This window comes from Eumetopias jubatus, unplaced genomic scaffold (genome assembly GCF_037043125.1).
Source record: "Eumetopias jubatus isolate StellerSeaLion01/CBP00866 unplaced genomic scaffold, mEumJub1_p1.0 scaffold_3, whole genome shotgun sequence".
Lineage (NCBI taxonomy): Eukaryota > Metazoa > Chordata > Mammalia > Carnivora > Otariidae > Eumetopias > Eumetopias jubatus.
In genome coordinates this window covers 129,364,590-129,384,596 of record NW_028274809.1, presented here as the reverse complement: position 1 = coordinate 129,384,596, position 20,007 = coordinate 129,364,590, and the positions used below count along the sequence as shown (strand labels likewise).

The 20,007-nt window shown below is 34.6% G+C and overlaps 1 protein-coding gene across 12 annotated transcripts in view; it reads left to right on the top strand.

Moving 5' to 3' along the window:
- Nucleotides 1-20,007, top strand: part of SUPT20H (SPT20 homolog, SAGA complex component) — a 38,656-nt gene that overhangs the window by 18,025 nt on the left and 624 nt on the right. For 3 of the 12 annotated variants that reach the window (XM_028104054.2, XM_028104040.2, XM_028104048.2), the window contains exons 11-25: nt 156-312; nt 408-464; nt 2,279-2,350; nt 2,987-3,144; nt 4,492-4,518; nt 5,068-5,100; nt 5,659-5,776; nt 6,283-6,385; nt 6,523-6,681; nt 8,383-8,689; nt 9,214-9,368; nt 12,005-12,060; nt 14,994-15,113; nt 17,680-17,785; nt 19,255-19,358. In XM_028104054.2, coding sequence (XP_027959855.1) covers nt 156-312; nt 408-464; nt 2,279-2,350; nt 2,987-3,144; nt 4,492-4,518; nt 5,068-5,100; nt 5,659-5,776; nt 6,283-6,385; nt 6,523-6,681; nt 8,383-8,689; nt 9,214-9,368; nt 12,005-12,060; nt 14,994-15,113; nt 17,680-17,785; nt 19,255-19,358 — 1,732 coding nt within the window. The remainder of the gene's footprint in view (nt 1-155; nt 313-407; nt 465-2,278; nt 2,351-2,986; nt 3,145-4,491; nt 4,519-5,067; nt 5,101-5,658; nt 5,777-6,282; nt 6,386-6,522; nt 6,682-8,382; nt 8,690-9,213; nt 9,369-12,004; nt 12,061-14,993; nt 15,114-17,679; nt 17,786-19,254; nt 19,359-20,007) is intronic. The other 9 variants (XM_028104104.2, XM_028104099.2, XM_028104091.2 and 6 more) reach the window with 6 other exon arrangements.

The following is a 20,007-nucleotide window of genomic DNA, read 5'->3' as shown; positions in this document are numbered from 1 at the left end:
TCATTTTCGTTTTACCAGTGCCTGGGACTTTGCTTGGCAAGTGATAGTGTTCTACAGATATTTGTGATTTACATATATAATGCTTACTGATTTGAATCCAGATTTATTCTGAAGTTTCTTTTATTTTGTTTAGTTCAACTCTCTCAATATTTCAGGTGTTTCAAGAGGTATTCCAGGTCTTCTCTGAACCGGCAACAGGATCTGTCTCATTGTCCACCTCCTCCACAGCTAAAATTACTTGATTTCTTACAAAAAAGGAAGGAAAGAAAAGCAGGTCAACATTATGACCTCAAGATATCCAAAGCAGGAAATGTAAGTATGTGTTTTTTTAAATGAAGCTTATTATTATGCCAAAAGCTCTGCTCATTTTGAATTTTCAGCATATTAATACTGTTTCTAATTTTTAGTGTGTAGATATGTGGAAGCGGAGTCCCTGTAATTTGGCCATACCTTCTGAAGTGGATGTAAGTCAGCTCATGAATTGCACTTATTTTCATATAAAGCTCCTAAATTTAACTAGTAGCAGCTTATATTCTGGGAAAACAAAGACTTGTTTTAAAAACAGAGTAATGATTTTTTTTAAATCAGTTGCTCATTTTTATAATATTTTAGAATATTCTTTCACATTAACTTGTGTAGGAATATAACACCTTAATACATCTATGTATTACTTTAAAAGGTCTGTGTTTAAAGTAGGAATAATAAAGAATTTTGAAATATGGAAAAAGATGGTACATTATAACATAATATGTATAAAATATGTTCTTTTTTTATAATATTCCATTATAATTTCCTGATAACACTTCTTTTTTCAAATCAGTGACCAAGATTAGGAACTTTGTGTTATTCTCTGCTAATCCATAATATTCATGAGCTATAAATGATCAAAAACATGAAAGAGATCTTTTGATGACTAGTCCCATATTTCTTTTACTTTCCTATTCCTCCTGCGTTCCTTTTTGTTTTTCACTCAACTCTGGCCAGTTATTTTAACGGATGTTTGCTTTTCTTCCGCATCCTTCTTAGGCTAGCACATGTACTATTCTTATTTTCTGAGATTAAGAGAAAAATTTCTGAAAAGCACAAAGCCAAAATATCAGAAGTATACTATGTATATGACTAAAGGAAATATAAGCCACATTATTTTTTATAACTTAATGTGTTTCTGGAGGAATGCAGCTTGAGAAGAGATGTTAGTGTAAATATTAAAGGGTGGGATTTAGCTTTGGAGGGTAGACTGGATATCTAAAGCAGTGCTTCTCAAACTTTAACGTACATCCTAATCACCTTGGCTTATTTGTAAGATGCAGATTCTAATTCAGCAAGTCTGGGCTAGAACCGGAGCTGCTCCAGTTTTGCCAGGCTCTCAGGTTGCATGGTACTGGGGTCCACAGCCTACGTTTGAGTAGCAAAACGCTAATACAAAGTTTCTCAGTCTGAGTTGAGCAGAAGAATCATCCAGAATACCAGATAAAGGTAGATTTCAGGCCCCACTTTAGACCTTCTAATTTAGTCAGATCTCCAGGGAAAGGACATGGAAATCTGAATTTTTATCAGTTTCCCAGGTGAGTCTGATTTATCTTAAGGTCATGGTTACCAGGAAGATGAGACAATTTGATTCACACAGACCAGTAGGTGATAATACAGAATGTATGGTCCATGTCCAATTAGAAAAGGGAAAAGGTTCACAAAAATTTTATCAACTTTATATAACTTCCCTAGTCTTCCTCCAGTTTTGTCCCAACTGTCCATTAAAACCCAGCCATAGGGGGCATCTGGGTGGCCCAGTTGGTTAAGCGTCTGCCTTCAGCTCAGGTCATGATCCTGGGGTCCTGGAATGGAGCCCCACGTCGGGCTCCCTGCTCAGTGGGGAGCCATTTTCTCTCTTTCTCTGTCTCTCAAATAATCTTTAGAAAAAAATGGTTTAAAAACTCAGCCGAAGGAAAAGATCTTGGTCCTGATTATATCTGTATCATTCCAGCTTTCCTAAAGGATAAATGTAATGTCAGTTTATGGGATAAAAAGAAAAGGCATTGTCCAAAAAAGCAGCCGTGTTTATTACACCTATTTAATGACAAAAGAGATTCTAATTGTGTTTTTAAAACCAATTGGTCGAATTACTGTATCAGGAGAGTTTTAAATTAAGCATAAATAGTTGGTGATATTAGCAATTCAAGAATTTTTGTGCTTGAAACTGTATTATAAATTACTTAGGTTTTTCTCTTTGGTCACAATACTGATTCCATTACATCTCCTGTCCCTTGATTTGATTGCTTAGGTGGAGAAATACGCTAAAGTGGAAAAGTCCATCAAATCTGATGACTCACAACCAACAGTCTGGCCAGCCCATGTAAGTTCATCATTGTAGTCTTCTTTCTGATGAGGCTGTTTCTGAATTTATTAAACATAAAGTGCCTTTACTTTAGGATTTTTTTTTTTTAATTTAAAGGACATTCTGGGGATTTAGTGAATTAAAGGAAAGAACAGTTGTTTTGTTTTTCATAAAGTATGGTTTCCATTTTAAAGGGCAGTTGTAATATATAACTGCATGTTTATTTCTGTTTCAGTTGCATATTGGTAGTTCTGATTTGTTTTCTGTTTCTAATTAGTAAGTTATTCTAAGGGTGATTTTAAATGTTCTGTATAATTTTCCTAAGTACAGTAATATTTTTTATATGTGACAAATAGATCTGTCTTCAAGTTTTAACCCTTTAATATTTAGTATTTGCATTCTATATGTTCAGTATATGCAATTCTGCCATATTTCACTTGGGCTTGGTTAACTACCCCATTGGACTCTCATTCTTAAAGTGCTATGTAAAAAAGAATCCTGGGCTTTAATTCTCTTTGATGGTCTTAAACAGGTCTGCAGTCAAAATGTGATGTGTCTTCATATTGCCAGATATAAGTTAGTGTGTCGTTTATTTTGTTAACTTTGATTATGTATTTACTGAAGAAGGTATTTATCTGGGACACTCTTTTTCAGGATGTAAAAGATGATTATGTATTTGAATGTGAAGCTGGTAATCAGTATCAGAAAACAAAGCTGACCATTTTGCAGTCACTTGGTGATCCACTTTACTATGGTAAAATACAGCCATGTAAAGAAGATGAAGAAAATGACAGCCAGGTGTCTCCATCCCAGTGAGTTCTGTTAAATACATGTAATTGACAAAATTAGGCATCAGAATTTATCTAGCATCTACTGATGAACCATTAATGAGTAAAAACTTCCCTTTGGGGGTTCATTTGTTATTTAAGTACTCCAATTAGATTTGTCAGTGGACAAAAGTAAACCTAAATTACAATAACCATGTTGTCCAAGAGTTACTTAAAATATTACCTTTTAAAAACCTATGGTATAATTATTTTCATACTTGCTTTAAAGGATATAATCCTCTTGTTATATTTATGAGTTGACACTTGTGACTTCAACCTGTGAGCAGGAAGTTGAAGTGTTTCTGAGAAGTAGTTTGTTTCAATGGGTAGCAAGTTTAGAATAAACGAAGAAGCTGTTAAATGTACTTGGTATTGCAGCACTGCATGTAAGGACAAAGACTCAGTGCTTAATGTAGTTATTGGCTCTAAAAAAAAAATACACATATTTGATCTAAAACTTACGGACTATGTATATTTAGTACAAGGTAACAGTATTTAGTTTTGTTTTTATTGTTAGATTATTTTGTTTTTCAATCAAGTTGATGCTGTTTCAAAAAGAAGAGACTACAAAGAGGAGCTCAACAGAAAAAAGGCAGGGGCCAGGCCTATGTTAAATTATTTATATAAAGTTTTTACTTAACACAAGATGCTAATTGCAACTATAGCAGAAATGGATTTTAAAGAACAACCTCACCAGTATCTAAGTAAAAGTCAATGGGAAGAAATAGTTTCAGTCAAAGAATCATTTGGTAATTTTTTCACATTAGCAGTTTCTGTTGTTGAATACTACATAGATCAGATGTTTCGATTACCTATGTTTTTAAACATCTCCCCCTTTAAGACATACATTGATCATTTTAAATTATGAACTTTTCTCAGGCACAAGGAGATATGTTCTTTTTCTCATTTAAAAAAAAATTAGTTCAGGGGTGCCTGGGTGGCTTAGTCATTAGGCGTCTTCCTTTGGCTCAGGTCATGATCCCAGGATACTGGGATCGAGCCCTGCATCGGGCTCCCTGCTCCGCAGGAAGCCTGCTTCTCCCTCTCCCACTTCCCCTGCTTGTGTTCCCTCTCGCTGTGTGTCTCTGTCAAATAAAATAAATAAATTCTTTAAAAAAGAACAAATCAGTTCAAAAGCCAACTGATTAGATCTAACAAGAAGAGAATTGAATTTTTTGCCTTTACATCAGGGAGTTGCTGCAAAAATACCGCATGATTTGTTACTTCCAGTCATTCCTCCATATTCATAAATTACTTGAGTTAATAACTATGAAGTTAAAGTTTGAGCTGCATTAACCAAGTTTTTTCTTTTTTTTACATTTTATATTTCAGCTCCTCCACAGATGATCATTCAAATTGGTAATTAAAAAATAAACAAACTCACTATTTTAATCTGTTTAAGAAATCATATAAATGTCAAATTCTTTAAAAAGACTTGTTAAAGACATTTTATTGAATTGGCAATAAACTACCTTGTCTAAAATATATTCTAAGGTCTGCTGTGTAGACATTATTAATGACTTCAAAAATCAAACGTTAAAGTGAGAGGAAGGCCAAAGGCCTTGCACACAGTAATTCAGTGAATTTTGCTGTAGGGCAGACACTTGCAAGGATGTATAGCACTTGGTAACTTTGAGCCCAGATTTTGTTTTGATACATAAGTTTTATGCCAAAATACATCTCCCTTAAATCAGCCAAATTATTCACAGGATATTTATAATGCATGCAAAACTTGGTCATTGCTTCATAAGCTTAAATGTATGTAAAAAAAATGTTTTGTAGTATCTTTGTAGTTTGACTCATTTTATAAAACTGCAGTCACTAAAATATGGAAGCCTTCAAAAGTAATCCCAGAGCTCCTTAAGACAACTCTTAACATAATACTTTTCTCTCTTTTAACCATACTAGGTTTATTATTGGATCAAAGACTGATGCTGAGAGGTAAAAATATTTGTGTCTTTTCTTTAATCTGGATGGATATGAAAAACTTCACTTTTATAGGACAGAGTACTCCACTAAGAGTCACAATTTTGATTTTATTTTGTACCTTAGATATTACTAGAATTTTTTATAGAATTAGGAAAATAACAGAGGCATATTTAAAATACAGTGTATTTTAAATAAGAAAGCATAGATATATCTATGGTAGCTAAGGAAAGTAATTTCTAAGTAGTACTTTAATCAGAATGTGAGTGAAAGTCAGTGGGTAATTTCTTTGGCTGCTTATTGGTTAAATAATCCCTGTACTTTCTGTATTAAAAGGAAGATACTGTATGTTTATCTTTAGATTGTTTATTAGCAAAATGTTTTGAGCATTAGCTTGTAATTAAAAAGATTAGAAGAGTGTAAATTTGGTACAAACTTAAATTACCTAGTTTGAATTTTTGTGTTAATTTTGATGGAAATTCTTTTATTAACAGTTAGCTATTATTTACTTCCTATAAATTTTGTGTTTAGAACAGTTAGCTAATCCTTACCCATTTACTCCTAATATTCCAGGGTAGTCAATCAATACCAGGAATTGGTCCAGAATGAAGCCAAATGCCCAGTCAAAATGTCACACAGCTCCAGTGGCTCAGCCAGCTTGAGTCAGCTTTCTCCAGGGAAAGAAACAGAAGTATGTTTGATTACTTTTTTATGCCTAGTTGTTTCTCAGGGAATCTAAGAAATGTTTAAGACTGTTTTTTGAGGGATGGGGGTATTGTGTAGTGTTTAACTTTCTGTAAACTTTCAAGTATACACAGAGGTAGAAAAGTATAATGAACACCTGTGTATACTAATCACCTGGTTTCAACAATTTACTCTTTTCCCTGGAAAGATTTAAGAGTGGAAGCTTTGCCTTCAGTTTACCTTTCTGCTCTTCTCCTTCAAAGTTTTCCCCCATGCTATTACTTAGAAATCTTTCCTTCATCCTTTATATATATACTGTAATTTGTTTCATGGATCTTCTTATGTGAAATTGTATTTTTTTGTAACATCTTTCACACCCACCCTATAACACACTATAAAACTTGCAGAGTTTTAAAGTGTGTGTTGTCATCTAGAAGCTATAGTGGTATTAATTTAGGAGTTTCTGATTTGAGCTTAATTTTAACAAGTATATTTAATGTCCCTGTCTCTTAGCAGCCCGAGACTGTGTCAGTTCAGTCATCAGTATTGGGAAAGGGAGTAAAACATCGACCTCCACCCATCAAACTTCCCTCAAGCTCAGGAAGTAGTTCTTCAGGTATTACATTCTTTGATTTCTGTCATCTGGAGTAAAACACATCATACAGTTATAATCTGTTTTTAAAACTATACTTATGACTTAATTCACAGAATTTTGAGTTATAAGTGTAGGAAATAACTTTTATATTCTTCTAGGTAACTATTTTACACCACAGCAGGCCAGCAGCTTTCTTAAATCTCCAACTCCTCCTCCTGCTTCCAAGCCACCAAGTCTTTCTCGGAAGTCATCTGTGGATCTCAATCAAGTTAGCATGCTTTCTCCAGCTGCCCTGTCACCTGCCAGCTCATCACAAAGTGAGTTATAACTTAAAATTCTTCATTAGCTTTTTGCATTAGTGTTTCTTTAAAAAGCTATTTTTTTTTTGACCAGTGAAATATTGAAATCTGAATGTACTATGTACCCAAAATGTATAAGTTTTGAGAAGCTTCAGGCGAATCTCTTGTTAATTGTATGTATTATGTGTTTATTGTAATTGTATTTGTTTTTCTGTATCTGTGTATGCACTGTGTGTATACCTTATAGATTTACAACCTACACATCTCCTTAAAAAAATAATCTGTTAAATGTGGCAATAAGATTCCAAAATATTTTTTATTCCAGTGTTCCCTAGGATCATGTTACATTTTATGTAAACTTATGTAGCTGATAAGAAAAACAAGTCATAAGAGTTGTTGCTGCAGTCCTATTTTTGTATATGTAAGAAACCAGCTAGTTCCAAGGTGGTGATAAACTGAAAGCCGATTTTTCAAAAACACTCCTACACTCTTAAAAATTGTAATCAGTTGCTAAAATGTGTTAATAATCATAAGGCATTATTCTGAAAATATTAAAATGTAATTTTTACTAAATACTTTTTTTTTTTAACATCAAGAAAACTTAGGCAAGAATTCTAGCATTCAATTGGGAGAATTTCTTCAAATTAGAGTTTTCTGAGATATTTAGGTATCAATTTGCAAAAAAGCATTCCAGTTTTTTAGATTTTTTTATAGATAACTAAAGTGTGCTTGAAAGTTTTAGTACACTGCACAGTGATAGGGTGGTCTTCGCCTTAGATATAAACATCTTCATCTTGATAGCTCAAAAGGTGTAATTTTTCTGCCTTCTTGTTTTGCACAAAGAAAAATTTATAAATTTCCTGGAAGTCTTATTCACACTTCTTATGTTGTGGGTATGGATTATGTTAATCTACTGCACACAGTTGTTACTTTAAGTAAGGGTTGAGTGACAGCTTCTGGACATTCACATTTCTTTCCTTTCTTTCTGCAGGACATGAAAGCTAAAAAAGAAAACACCTCAAGAGCTTTTGGTTTTATTTTTTTGGTTTTTGTTTTTTGTTTTTGTTTTTTTTTTAAAAAGTTGATAAACTGTGCATACTTCATTCACAACAGATTTTCTATACATTCTTACATTTAAACAGAAGTACACAGTTACTGTTAAAGATGCAGTATTATCTATCAAATATTTGCTTTATTATTGTGTTCTGTAAATTTGTTTGTCAGGATAAACTTGATGTGTTAGGAATTAAACATGTACATTTAGGTGCCAAATATGATTGTTAACCATATGTAATTAAATATGTTCAGAATTTATCTCAGACTGTTACAGAAAATAAGCAATATTTTTAAATGAAGTTCTAAATTAGTGAAATCGTAAATAACAAAAATTAATTTGAATTCCTCTTAAACTCTTTAGGCCAAAGGTAGCATGTAAGAAATTAACTTTTAAATGGGTATTGTGGTAGTATACAAATGTATATTTTTATTGTTACTGTAATAGCATCTCTGATGGAATTTTTAGGTGATATACTGCATCCTTAATTGTAATTGAGTGTAGCAACACTCATGTATCATGTGTAGAAATTAACACTTGCAGTTAACTGCTTAAAAAAAAACTGGAACAAATTGTCAGTGCTAAGTAAGATTCCATTAACCTTATTTTAAAAAGGACTGGCCATTTATAACAAACTAGCAATTTTTATTTTTCTCAATGAGCAGGATCTGGAACTCCTAAGCCATCTACTCCTACACCAACCCCTTCATCGACCCCACACCCTCCTGATGCTCAGAGCTCAACTCCTATTACCCCTTCAGCCACCCTTACTCCCCAAGATTCAGGCTTCACCCCTCAGCCCACTTTGTTAACTCAGTTTGCTCAGCAGCAAAGGTCTCTGAGCCAGGCAATGCCTGTAACGACCATTCCTCTTTCCACCATGGTAACATCCATAACTACAGGAACCACGGCCACCCAGGTCATGGCAAACTCTGCTGGACTTAACTTCATCAATGTAGTGGGCTCTGTTTGGTAAGTTTGCATTGATGCCCTGATTTTGTTTCTTTGTGTGTGTGTTTTTGTTTTTGTTTTTAAGATATTTTCATTGATCTAAAATTCTTGTGAAATTAATAAATTGCGTATTTCTGAAACTGAAAAAAAAATAGTTTAGATATGGATAGAAACTATCTCAACAAGGATGTTTTAATTTTAGGTAATTAGGTATTATATGCACTAACCTGATACTACTTCACATTGACAGCAGTGTAGATTTTCTTGTTTATCCTCAGCATTACTATATTTTAATCCCTTGATTAATGCTTTTACTCTTTCAAATTATATTTTAAACCTTGATAAGTATACAGTACTTAATTTTAGATAATCTTAGATTCTGTTACTCTCTAGCATAAAAATGAAACAGAGCCCCAAAACTGATGTTTAAGACCAAAATACCTAATTGTTTGTTTAGTAGCTTGTTTTTTAATCCTAGGAATTATTATGTGACTGAAATTTTCTTTTGTAGTGCAAGTTTAATGCTTTGTCTTATTCTCCTGCAGTGGAGCTCAGGCTTTGATGAGTGGTTCAAACCCTATGCTGGGCTGTAACACTGGTGCCATAACTCCTGCAGGAATAAACCTGAGTGGCCTTCTACCCTCAGGCGGTCTGCTACCAAATGCATTGCCCGGTGCAATGCAGGCAGCTTCTCAAGCAGGTCAGAATATTGGAAATAATAACCTCTAAAAAATTAAAGTACATGCTAATATAAAAATGTCATTTTAAGCATATTATATACACTTAATGTCCTTATTTCTTGAAGCATTGTGTCGCAGGTATTACATTTAAAAAGCCCTGGAAGTCCTGATATTTAAATTAAAAACCATTTAGCAATTCAATGAAGAAACTTGGTAAGTTTCTGCAACTTATGTCTGCCTTCCAAACATAATAAATTAATTTTGATAACCTTATTGTCAGGGTAGTCCTCCTTTTCCAGGTAAAAGAAATACATTTTGGAAACATAGATTGTATGAGAAAGGCAACATAGAATGGCAATAAAAAGCCTAGACTTTGGAGCCACACTCGCAGTTGTGCAACTTACTGAATAGTGTAATCATGGGAAAGTCACCCCACTTTCCTTGTCAATAAAATGGGGGAAAATAATGCTTTGCCTCATAGTTGTGAAGGTTAAATAAGTAAATATGATGTGCTTTAAATTGCCTGAGACATAAGCATTCAAAAACATTTGCCGTCTTCATCATAAACAGTGATAGTTCCAGTGCAGTAGTAATTACTATTACATGTACTGGAAAACAATTCTAACAACTTACTCTATTTTTTAATGTTGTTTAAAATAATGTTTTGTAATATCTTGGAATAATCCAATTTCTTACTGCTGAGAAAAAACTTAGGAGAAACAAACTTGACATAGTAAGAAAAATGTATCAAAAAATTTGAGTTATGAGAAGTCAAACCCAAAGAGTATAATTTAATTAAACAGGTAACATATTGCTGTGATTTCGTAATTCTAGCTGATGATCTCATTTTAATGTTCATAAACGTTAATGGCAGAAGCTCTGGAGATGGAATCAAGTGTTGAATTTAGGATGCTTATATTTACCAATTAGTTATATGTGGCTCCAGATGTTCACTGGGGGGCCTAAAAGAAGTCACTTAATTTTTCTCCCTTGGCCTCAGTTTCATCTGTTCTAAAGTGGGAGTAAAAATATCTAACTTTAGATGGTACTCAGGAGACATTAATGAAGTGATTTGAAAGTGCCTTTGATAAGCCATAAGCATTAGATAGATGTCATTCATTTTTAAAGGAAGTTATGGGGGTGCCTGGGTGGCTCAATTGGTTAAGTGTCTGCCTTTGGCTCAGGTCATGATCTCAGGGAGGGTCCTGGGATCAAGCCCTACGTTGGACTCCATGCTCAGTGGGGAATCTGCTTATTCCCTCTGCCCCCCCAGCCTCCTGCTCTCTCTCTCAAATAAATAAAATCTTCAAAAATAAATAAATAGAAGAAGTTATGTCATATCTTTTCATGAGAATTTTTCCTGATGAGTAATATCAATACTGTAATATTTTAATGTGATTATGCTTTGATACCATCACCTATGAATGTTCTGCCTTTTATCTTTTTTTAGTTCAGTTATCTGAGAGGACTAGGTACATTTTAATTAATGTTCAAATTGGTATATTTCGTTGGCAGAATATGCACATACTTTGAGACCGTGGCCTACAAACTACAAGAATGGTTATATTTTTAAAGGTTTGTTTAAAAAAAAAAAAAAACAACGAAGAGGAAGAATATGCCACAGAGGCCATATGTGGCCCACAGGGCCTACTGAAAAAGTTTGCCAACCCGTGCTTTATGTGCTCTGTGTTGCATCACATATTTTTGGGACTAAGTTCAGGATTAACAGCATTGTTTCCTGACTTTCAGTTTTGACAAAATTCAGTGTTCTTTAACATTGTTAATATTACCATTTGTACTTGAAAAAATAGCAAACAGCACAGGGGTTCTCGGAGATAGGATTATTTTTGTATACTACTTAGCACTGAGAAATTTAAGTAGATGTCAATCCCTGAAATGTATTTGCACAACAGTGACAGTTTTATTATATTCATGGTGTCTGCATACTTCCTGATTACTTTCTCTAGCCAAAAGTCAAAATAGTGGTAAAAGACGTTATCATTTCTGAAATAATAGAATACGGGCATACCTTGCTTTATTGCACTTGAAAGATTCTGCATGTTCTCTTACAAATTGAAGGTTTGTGGCAATCCTGCATCAAACAAGGCTGTTGATGCCATTTTGCCATAGCTCATTTCATATCTCTGGATCACATTTTGGTAATTCTTGCAGTATTTCATATATTTTCATTATTATTTGTTGTAGTCCTCTATGATCAGTGATTGTGACTCATTGAAAACTCAATGTATTTTTTAACAAAATATTTTAATTAAGGTTTGTACATTATATTTTTAGACATAATGCTATTGCACATGTAATAGACTACAGTGTAGTGTAAACATCACTGGGAAATCAAAATTCATTTGACTTGCTTTATTGCAATACTCACTTTATTGTAGTGGTCTGGAATTGAACCCACAATATCTGAGGTATGCCTATAAAATGTACATCTGGTGCTCCACATCTTTGAATAAGATCTTAGTGTTAATAGGTATTGATGAATTTTTTTGTTTGTTTTTTATCTTAAAAGTACAGAAAAAATAACCACATCTATGCAGAAAGTACTTAAAATGTATTTATACGTACTAAAGTATAAAATATTTTGAAGTGTAATAAAATTTAATTTCCTCTTTTAACCATGAGTTTTATTTAACAGGTGTTCCATTTGGTTTAAAAAATACTTCAAATCTCAGGCCCTTAAATCTACTCCAGGTAAATGTGATTGTATTGCTTTTGATTGAAGTTTTTATGTTTGTTATCTTTTTTAATGATGTATATCTGATCATATAAGCATTTGAAATGTTGAAATCTGTTCGAAATCTTCTAAGGGTGTGGTTAATTAATGCTTTCTTTGTATGATCACGTGGGAAGTGGATAAAGAGAAAGAGTGTGTATCCTACATACCACTCTCATTGGCTCTAGCACTCTGCGTAATCAAGCACTAGCTGTTCCAATGGGGAGAATTGACAACTACCAAGAACTACACTTGCTTACAATAGCAGTAATAGATATACTTAGAAAATAATTCCTTTCAACAGGAATTTTATGTATGTATCATATGTATTACTGTTTGCTTGAAGAAAGATTTTAAAAATAGGTAGGTGTTCTTTTCCTAAGCAGAATGATTTCTTAGCACAATGCCAGGCTCCAGTCATTCATTAAATGTTCGTCAGATTACAGTTTGTGTCTAATTATGAGTCTTTACTTACATGTTATCAATGTTAGCATGTAAAAAGATTGAAAGTGGAGAATTTAATACACATTGTGAACTTAAAATATTCTGGATGTTACGTAGGTCCTTTAAGGATGAGGTCCAGTATAAAGCTACCAGTTTGGAAAATGGGTGGGATTGTCTACAGAGAACCTTTAGAAAAGGTAGACATGAATGTGTGGACACAAAATGGCAGAGCTTTGGATTATTAGGAAATAACAGTACCAGACGGGTGCCTGGGTGGCTCAGTCGGTTAAGCATCTGCCTTCGGCTCAGGTCATGATCCCTGAGGTCATGATCAGGGTGCAGGGATCAAGCCCCAGGTCGGGCTCTGATCATCGGGGGAGCCTGTTTCTCCCTTCTGCCTGCTGCTCTCCCTGCTTGTGCCCGCTCTCTCTCTGCCAAATAAGTAAAATTAAAAAAACAAAAACAAAAAACAGTACCAGACAGATCAACTCAACCTGGTTTTCAGGAATAACAAATCAGGAAATGTATTTTAAGCCAAAACTTAAAAAACATTTCTTACACAAGATGCAAACAATGTCTATATTTACAGAATGTAATGGCAGAACAGTCCACTTGTAATATGGACAGACCACAGATCACATTGGTTTATTTAACCAACTTCCTTCCATACTGGTGTTGGAAAGGAGTGGAATTCCTTAATAGCACTAATCATAAGGAGTAAGGCTACTTTATAAGTTAATTATATTTTGCTGCATTTATTATCTTAACTGATTGAGGAAGGAACAGTTGGCCTATACTAAGTCCAGATTTACCTAACAATGAGGTTTATAGATACTGATCTGAGGACACCTTTTTTTTTTTTTGGCTGTGCAGACCTGAGAGGTCTGTAGTTGGGTATTTATTTGCTTGGACTTTCTCTTAAGGACTTCAAGGTGCTTGTACAGTAGTCCCCCATTATCTGCAGTAGATATATTTTCAAGACCCCCAGTGGGTGCCTAAAACATGGATAGTACCAAAACACTGTATATACTGGTTTTTTTTCCTCTATATGCATACTGTTAACCTTAAAAATAAAACTCAGTTATTTTACCAGCAAAATTGGCTTATTTGGGAATAACAGAATTGCAATTTGGGCCAAGCAAGCTATGACAAAACCATAGGCAAGTTCAACAAAAGAGAGGAATGTTATTTTATGATGAAGGAGGAGGAAAGTGGAGAGGGTCGTTTTGAGTGAAGTCCATTGGAGAAAAGCAAGAGTTCAGGCTGACGACAGCTTCTTGGTGGCTGAGTTTCAGGAGTGGTCGATTTCTTGTTGGAGATGCAGTGTACATCTTTCCCTGCTGGGGCCTGTCACTAACGATTTTTTCCTATTGAGGATTCTTTTGCTGGGATCTGTAATTGACAGTCTTCCTATAATTGACATTGAGCTTCCAGACTCTAGTTAGTCGTCTCTTTGTTTTCACAATACCTACAATGAAGTTTAATTTGTAAATTAGACTCAGTAAGAGATTAACAATAATTAATAAAATTGAACAGTGGTAACAGGTACACTATAATAAAAGTTAAGTAAATATGGTCTCTCAAAGTCAGTACAGGGTGCTGTATTTACTCTTCTTATAATGTGAGATGATAAAATGCTTAGGTGATGAGATGAAGTGAGGTGAATGACATAGGTGTTGTATAGTGTTAGGCTACCCTTGACCTGATCATGTGAGGAAGATCATCTGCTTCTGGACTGCTGTTGACTGTAGTAACAAATCAGGGAAAGCAAAACCATGCATGAAGGGAGATTACTAATAGCTTAAACCCCTATAGGATAAGTGGAAAAAACATTTATTTCCTGATGCATTTGAAAACCATAGTTTTAATTTTTAACGGGATTTTCTGGATGCTTTAAAAAGTGGGTTTTTTTTTTTGTTTGGGGGTTTTTTTGAAGTAATTTAGGTACAGAATGACAGCAGCAAGTAGTACTTCTGAACTAAAAATACGGATATCTAATGTACTTCCATTACAGCTTTGGAATTCCTTACTGTGTTACATAAAAATCCATGCATTTCCGGTTTTTGGTAAAGCTAGAACAAATTAGAGAAGTTTTTTTAATATGTATATCTGATTATCACCAGTTTCTTGTTTATACTATGTAATGCATTTAATGCTGTTTTATACTGATATGTAAAAAGAGTTAAATAAAAGGTAGTGTGTACATTTGGATAGGTAACTATTAAGCAGAATCATGGATGTTTGAGATTACTTAGATATTTGAGAGCCTGAAGTAATAGCAATTAAAAATTGTTTTTAAGTAGATTTTTTTTTTAAGGGCAGGGATATTGGTTTGGTTTGGTTTGGTTTTTATCCACCTATTTCCTCAATCCACAGAAGAATGCCTGATACATAGTGAATGTTCTAAAAGTGTTTATGGAATAAAGAAATTTAAATAATGTGAAATGAGCTAATTCTTCTTTAATAGCTTCCAGGTGGTTCACTCATTTTTAACACTCTACAGCAGCAACAGCAGCAGCTCTCTCAGTTTACACCACAGCAGCCTCAGCAACCTACAACTTCTAGTCCACAACAGCCAGGGGATCAGGTATGTGCCTTCCAGCCTTCCATTTGCTTTGTATTACAGAATTGTAACTTTTTTTTTTTTATTCCAAGCATATTTGGCATGGTTTTAGTTCAAACAGACAATTCCTGTTCTGCTTTTAGTATCAGTTGTAGTGATAGTTATTGGGTGCCTATTTCAAATTCTTTTTCTCTTCCTATAGCCCATGCATTTTTTTGCCCAGTCTTCATCTTTTTGTTTGCAGTGTTTTGTCTCTGTCGGAATAGAGATGTCCCTATTATCATGAAGCTTAGGGGAAAGGGAAGATAGACACAAATAAATATTTGTATATTGTTAAACAGAATGAAATTGAATAAGAACTGCAGTAAATTAAAGGAGAAGGGGGGCGCCTGGGTGGCTCAGTCGGTTAAGCATCTGCCTTCGGCTCAGGTGATGATCTCAGGGTCCTGGGATCCAGCCCCACATCAGGCTCCCTGCTCAGTGGGGAGTCTGTTTCTCCCTCTCCCACTCTCCCTGCTTGTGCTCTCTGTCAAATAAATAAATTAAATAAATTAAAGGAGAAGGAACTACAAGTTTTTCTGAACCTTTGCTACACTTTGGAATTATCTGGAAACTAAAAATACTGATTCTTGGGTCTCCCCAGAGTTTCTCAGTTCACAAAGATTCCCCAGTTAAGTCTTGGTTGGGTAAAGCTCATCCTCTAGTAGATTCTCAGGAAGGGCACATGCAAAACAGTTTTTCTTTATTCTTTAACACATGAAGGATTACTTGGCTGGATATAAAATTGATTTGCACTTTTTTTAAATTGTAAAATACACGTAATACATAATTTGCCATCTTTGGTAAAATACATGTAATATATAATTTGCCATTTTCATCATTTTAAGTGTGCATGTTAAGTATATTTATATTGTTAGACTACCAGTCTCCACAGCATTTCATCTTGCAAAACTGAAACTGTGTACCCATTAAACAGTAATTTCCCTCTCTCACTAACCCTGACAACCATCATTCTCCTTTCTGTTTCTCTGCATTTGACTACTCTAGATAGTGCTTGTCTTTTTGTGACTGATTTACTTCACTTAGCATAATGTCCCCAAAGTTTTTCCATGTTTTAGTGTGTGTCAGAATTTCCTTAGTTTTTAAGGCTGAATAATATTCCATTGTATGTATATACTACATTTTTTTGTTCATTCATCTGTCGGACATTTGGATTGCTTCCATCTTTTGCCTGTGATAAATAATGCTGCTATGAACATGGGTGTACAAACAGCTCTTCAGGTCCCTGCTTTTCAGTTCTTTGGGATAATACCCAGGAGTGGGATTTTTAATTTTTTGAAGGCTCTGCATACTGTTTTCCATATGGCTATACCATTTTACATTCTCCCCAGCAGTGCACAAGGGTTTCCCTAATGATAAATGCTTTTGAACATCTTTTCATATATTTGCTGGTTGTTTATATATCTTCTTTGGAGAAATGTCTACTCAGGTCCTTTTGCCCATTTTTTAAATCAATATCCAGGGAAATCCTCTCAAGATAAGTTGTCTTGTAACTTTTGAAATGTTTGACTTATGTTATTTACTAAAATGTTGTTTCAAACACTGTTTTAGGTGGTAGCAAAGGATGTCTTTTTCAGAGTGGAAGTTTTTAGTTTTGATGAAGTCTGGGTTATCAATTTCTTTCTTTTATGTATCATGCCTTATGTGTTGTCTAGGAATGCCTCACCTAGCCCTATGGCCCAAAGATTTTCTCCTTGTTGTCTTCTAACAATTTTATAGCTTTTCATTTACATCTGTGATCCATTTCCAGTTAATTTTTGTTTAAGGTGTTAAGACTTAGGGTCAAGGTTTATCGGCAGGGGGCGAAAGGGATCGTTGTTCAGTTGCTACAGCACTAGTTGTTGAAAAAGCCAACCTTAAATCAGTTGAATTACTTTTGCACCTTTGTCAAGATGTATTTCCCTGGCTCTCTGTGTTCTCTGTTCTCTTCCACCTAGCTATGTATCTATCCCTGTGTTGGTACCACACTGTCTTGATTAGTGTAGACTATATAGTAAGTCTTAAAATCAGGCAGTGTGATTCCTCCCATTTTATTTTTCAAAACTGTTTAGCTGTTCTAGATCTTTCTCTTTTCCATCTAAATTTTAGAATCTTCTTGTCTGTAGAGGAAAAAAAGAACCATTAGGGTTTTTAGAGGAATTGAGTTGAACCTGTAGGTCAGTTTGAAAGTGACTTTACCATCTTTACTATGTGAAATTTCTAGTCCATGAACACTTTGTTACTTTTTTTTTTTTTTTTAAGATTTTATTGATTTGAGAAAGAGCAGGAGAAGGGGGGAGGGTCAGAGGGAGAAGCAGGCTCCCCACCGAGCAGGGAGCCTGATGTGGGACCTGATCCTGGGAATCCAGGATTATGACCTGAGCGGAAGGCAGTCACTTAACCAACTAAGCCACCCAGGTGCCCACTTCGTTACTCTTTTTACAAGACCTAATCTGATGTTGCTATTTTTCCTCCTACCGGGAGGAAAAAAATTTCACCAACTCAGAATTGTTCTTCTTTTTGTACAGTCGTGTTTTTTTTTTTTATTCAGGGTTCTGAACAAGGTTCAGCCAGTCAAGAACAGGCCTTATCTGCTCAGCACGCTGCTGTTATTAACCTTGCTGGAGTGGGAAGTTTTATGCAATCACAGGCAGCTGGTTGGTATCTTTATACCTTCATATGTTGAATTTACTAAAAATAACTGATCACATAGGGAATCTCAATATTTTAATTATTTCTTTTCCTTCTCTTAGGAGCAGTAACTGAGGAAAAAATATGGTTCTATTTAATGCATGAACTATTAAGTTGGTTGGTGGCCCTGAGATTTTTTTTGTTAATTTGACAGTTGATAAAAAATGTTTTTACCTACATATATTAATAGTAGTTGGGTTTTCCTCACATTACAGTTGGTAAAATTTTATATAGTTATCCAACTTACTAGGAAGCTACCAAAGCTGTTAAATCTTAGTTCTCCCGGGTTATTGAGACTGCATTTTTCTTGATTGCATGTCTTTGGTCTCATTGTGGTAGCTTGCAATTGCATGAAAATCAGGACCTAATCGTCAGCATAACTTTTATAAGCCACTTTTATCATTTGTCAAAAAAAATGGCATTATACTAAATGACTGCTCACCACTTCCAGCAGTAAATGGTGAACCAAAGATTTACCATTAATGAAGATACCTTGTCACTTAAAGACAGCAATTATAACATTACGTTTATTAAAGTCACTAAGCCACATGTGTAAGTAAGCTATGATAGAGTTCAAGGATTGAGTGAGCAAACATAATGTCAACGTTTTGAATTATCACTGGGCTTACTGTCATAGCTCTACAGCTCCCAGTGTCTGAATTTAGAATAAGCAGTGTCTTACATAATGCCATACTTCGAGCTTGTGAATTTCCAAATGGAAATTTGTGATCATAAACCTTTATCACTCAAGTTAAAAATCTCCTAAAGTGGCTTTTGTACATTTTAGTGGAAAGAATTGTAGGCTGAAAAATCATGAGAATGTTTCTAGCTCTAGACCTGTCAATAATTACTTTTGAGTGAATCACTCAGACTGTCTTGGCCTGGAATTTTTTTCATCTGTACATTGAAAGGGTTAAACTGATTACTCTGGTCCCCCTCAGCTTGAAAAGAAATAGAATATTGAAGTCTCAGTTCACCACCATTGTTGGCTAGTAGTGTAGTCTGAAACTCATTGCAGCATCTTTTGTTTAAAGCACTTGTCCATCAGTTTTGTCATAACGGGAGTGTGGACTTCTCCTACTCCCTTTCCTACTTCACTGATTAGATTTTAAAACCACATACTGTATTTTACATTTTTACAAGAAAGCCTTCTCAACAAAACACTAGTATCAAATTTCATTGTGATGGAAGAAAAGGGATATAGTGCTTTGGCACCTGGGCACTCCCTTCCCTTTCATATCCAGGAGGTTCTGTAATCAGTGGTACCCTCAACTAACAGGAGACGATACTAAATTTATTCTGAAATGTCTGTGATTTGATACTTAAGATTAATCATACTGATAACTTTTCTATTTCATTTTCTGTGTTGTCCTTTTCTAACCCTGGTAGCCTTCAAACTTTTTGACTGGCCTGCTTTCCCTTCTCCTCTCTGTAGTGTTGTCTCAGCTTGGCTCTGCCGAGAACAGACCTGAGCAAAGCCTTCCTCAGCAGAGATTCCAGCTCTCCTCTGCCTTTCAACAGCAGCAGCAACAGATACAAGTAATCCAGCAACTTCACTCTGATTACATTTTTAAAGATACTCTGCTCCAAAAGTACTTCAACATACCTTACTCTAGTTTTATTTTACTGTCTTTTAAGACTATACAATAGTAGGTAAATAATTTAGCAAATTTTACTTAAAAGTCTGACATTTTAGCCAGTCACCTTGGAGCACTGAACATATCTTGTACATTTGAGCCCTACTCTTCCTAATTTAAAATCTTTCATGAAGTGCTGGTGGCACATTAACATATTTTGTAGTTTCCAGTATTTTTTGAAACAGTTGTAAGTGCCAATGGTTAACTTTTTGATAATGCACTGCAGAAAAAGGCAAGTATACCAGTGTTCCTATTAGTAAATGTCATATCTGTTTTAGAAAAATGTTATTCCATGATTGTAGGAAGTCCGCATATTATAGTTGACTATCTTTGGTATGCAGGGTGGTTTTATATTGCTATAAACTATTATATGACAAAATAGTAACTGAAGTTGCTGAGTTACTACAGTATAGACTGGCAGGGCAAAGTAACAAATATTTTTGAAGTTTACCAAGAACCCATTTTTAAAGCCCTCAGCAGCAGGCTTCTGTGCCACTGGTGCTGTTTGACTGTGCATTGTCTCAGTGTGATATAGTCCCTTTTTGTTATCT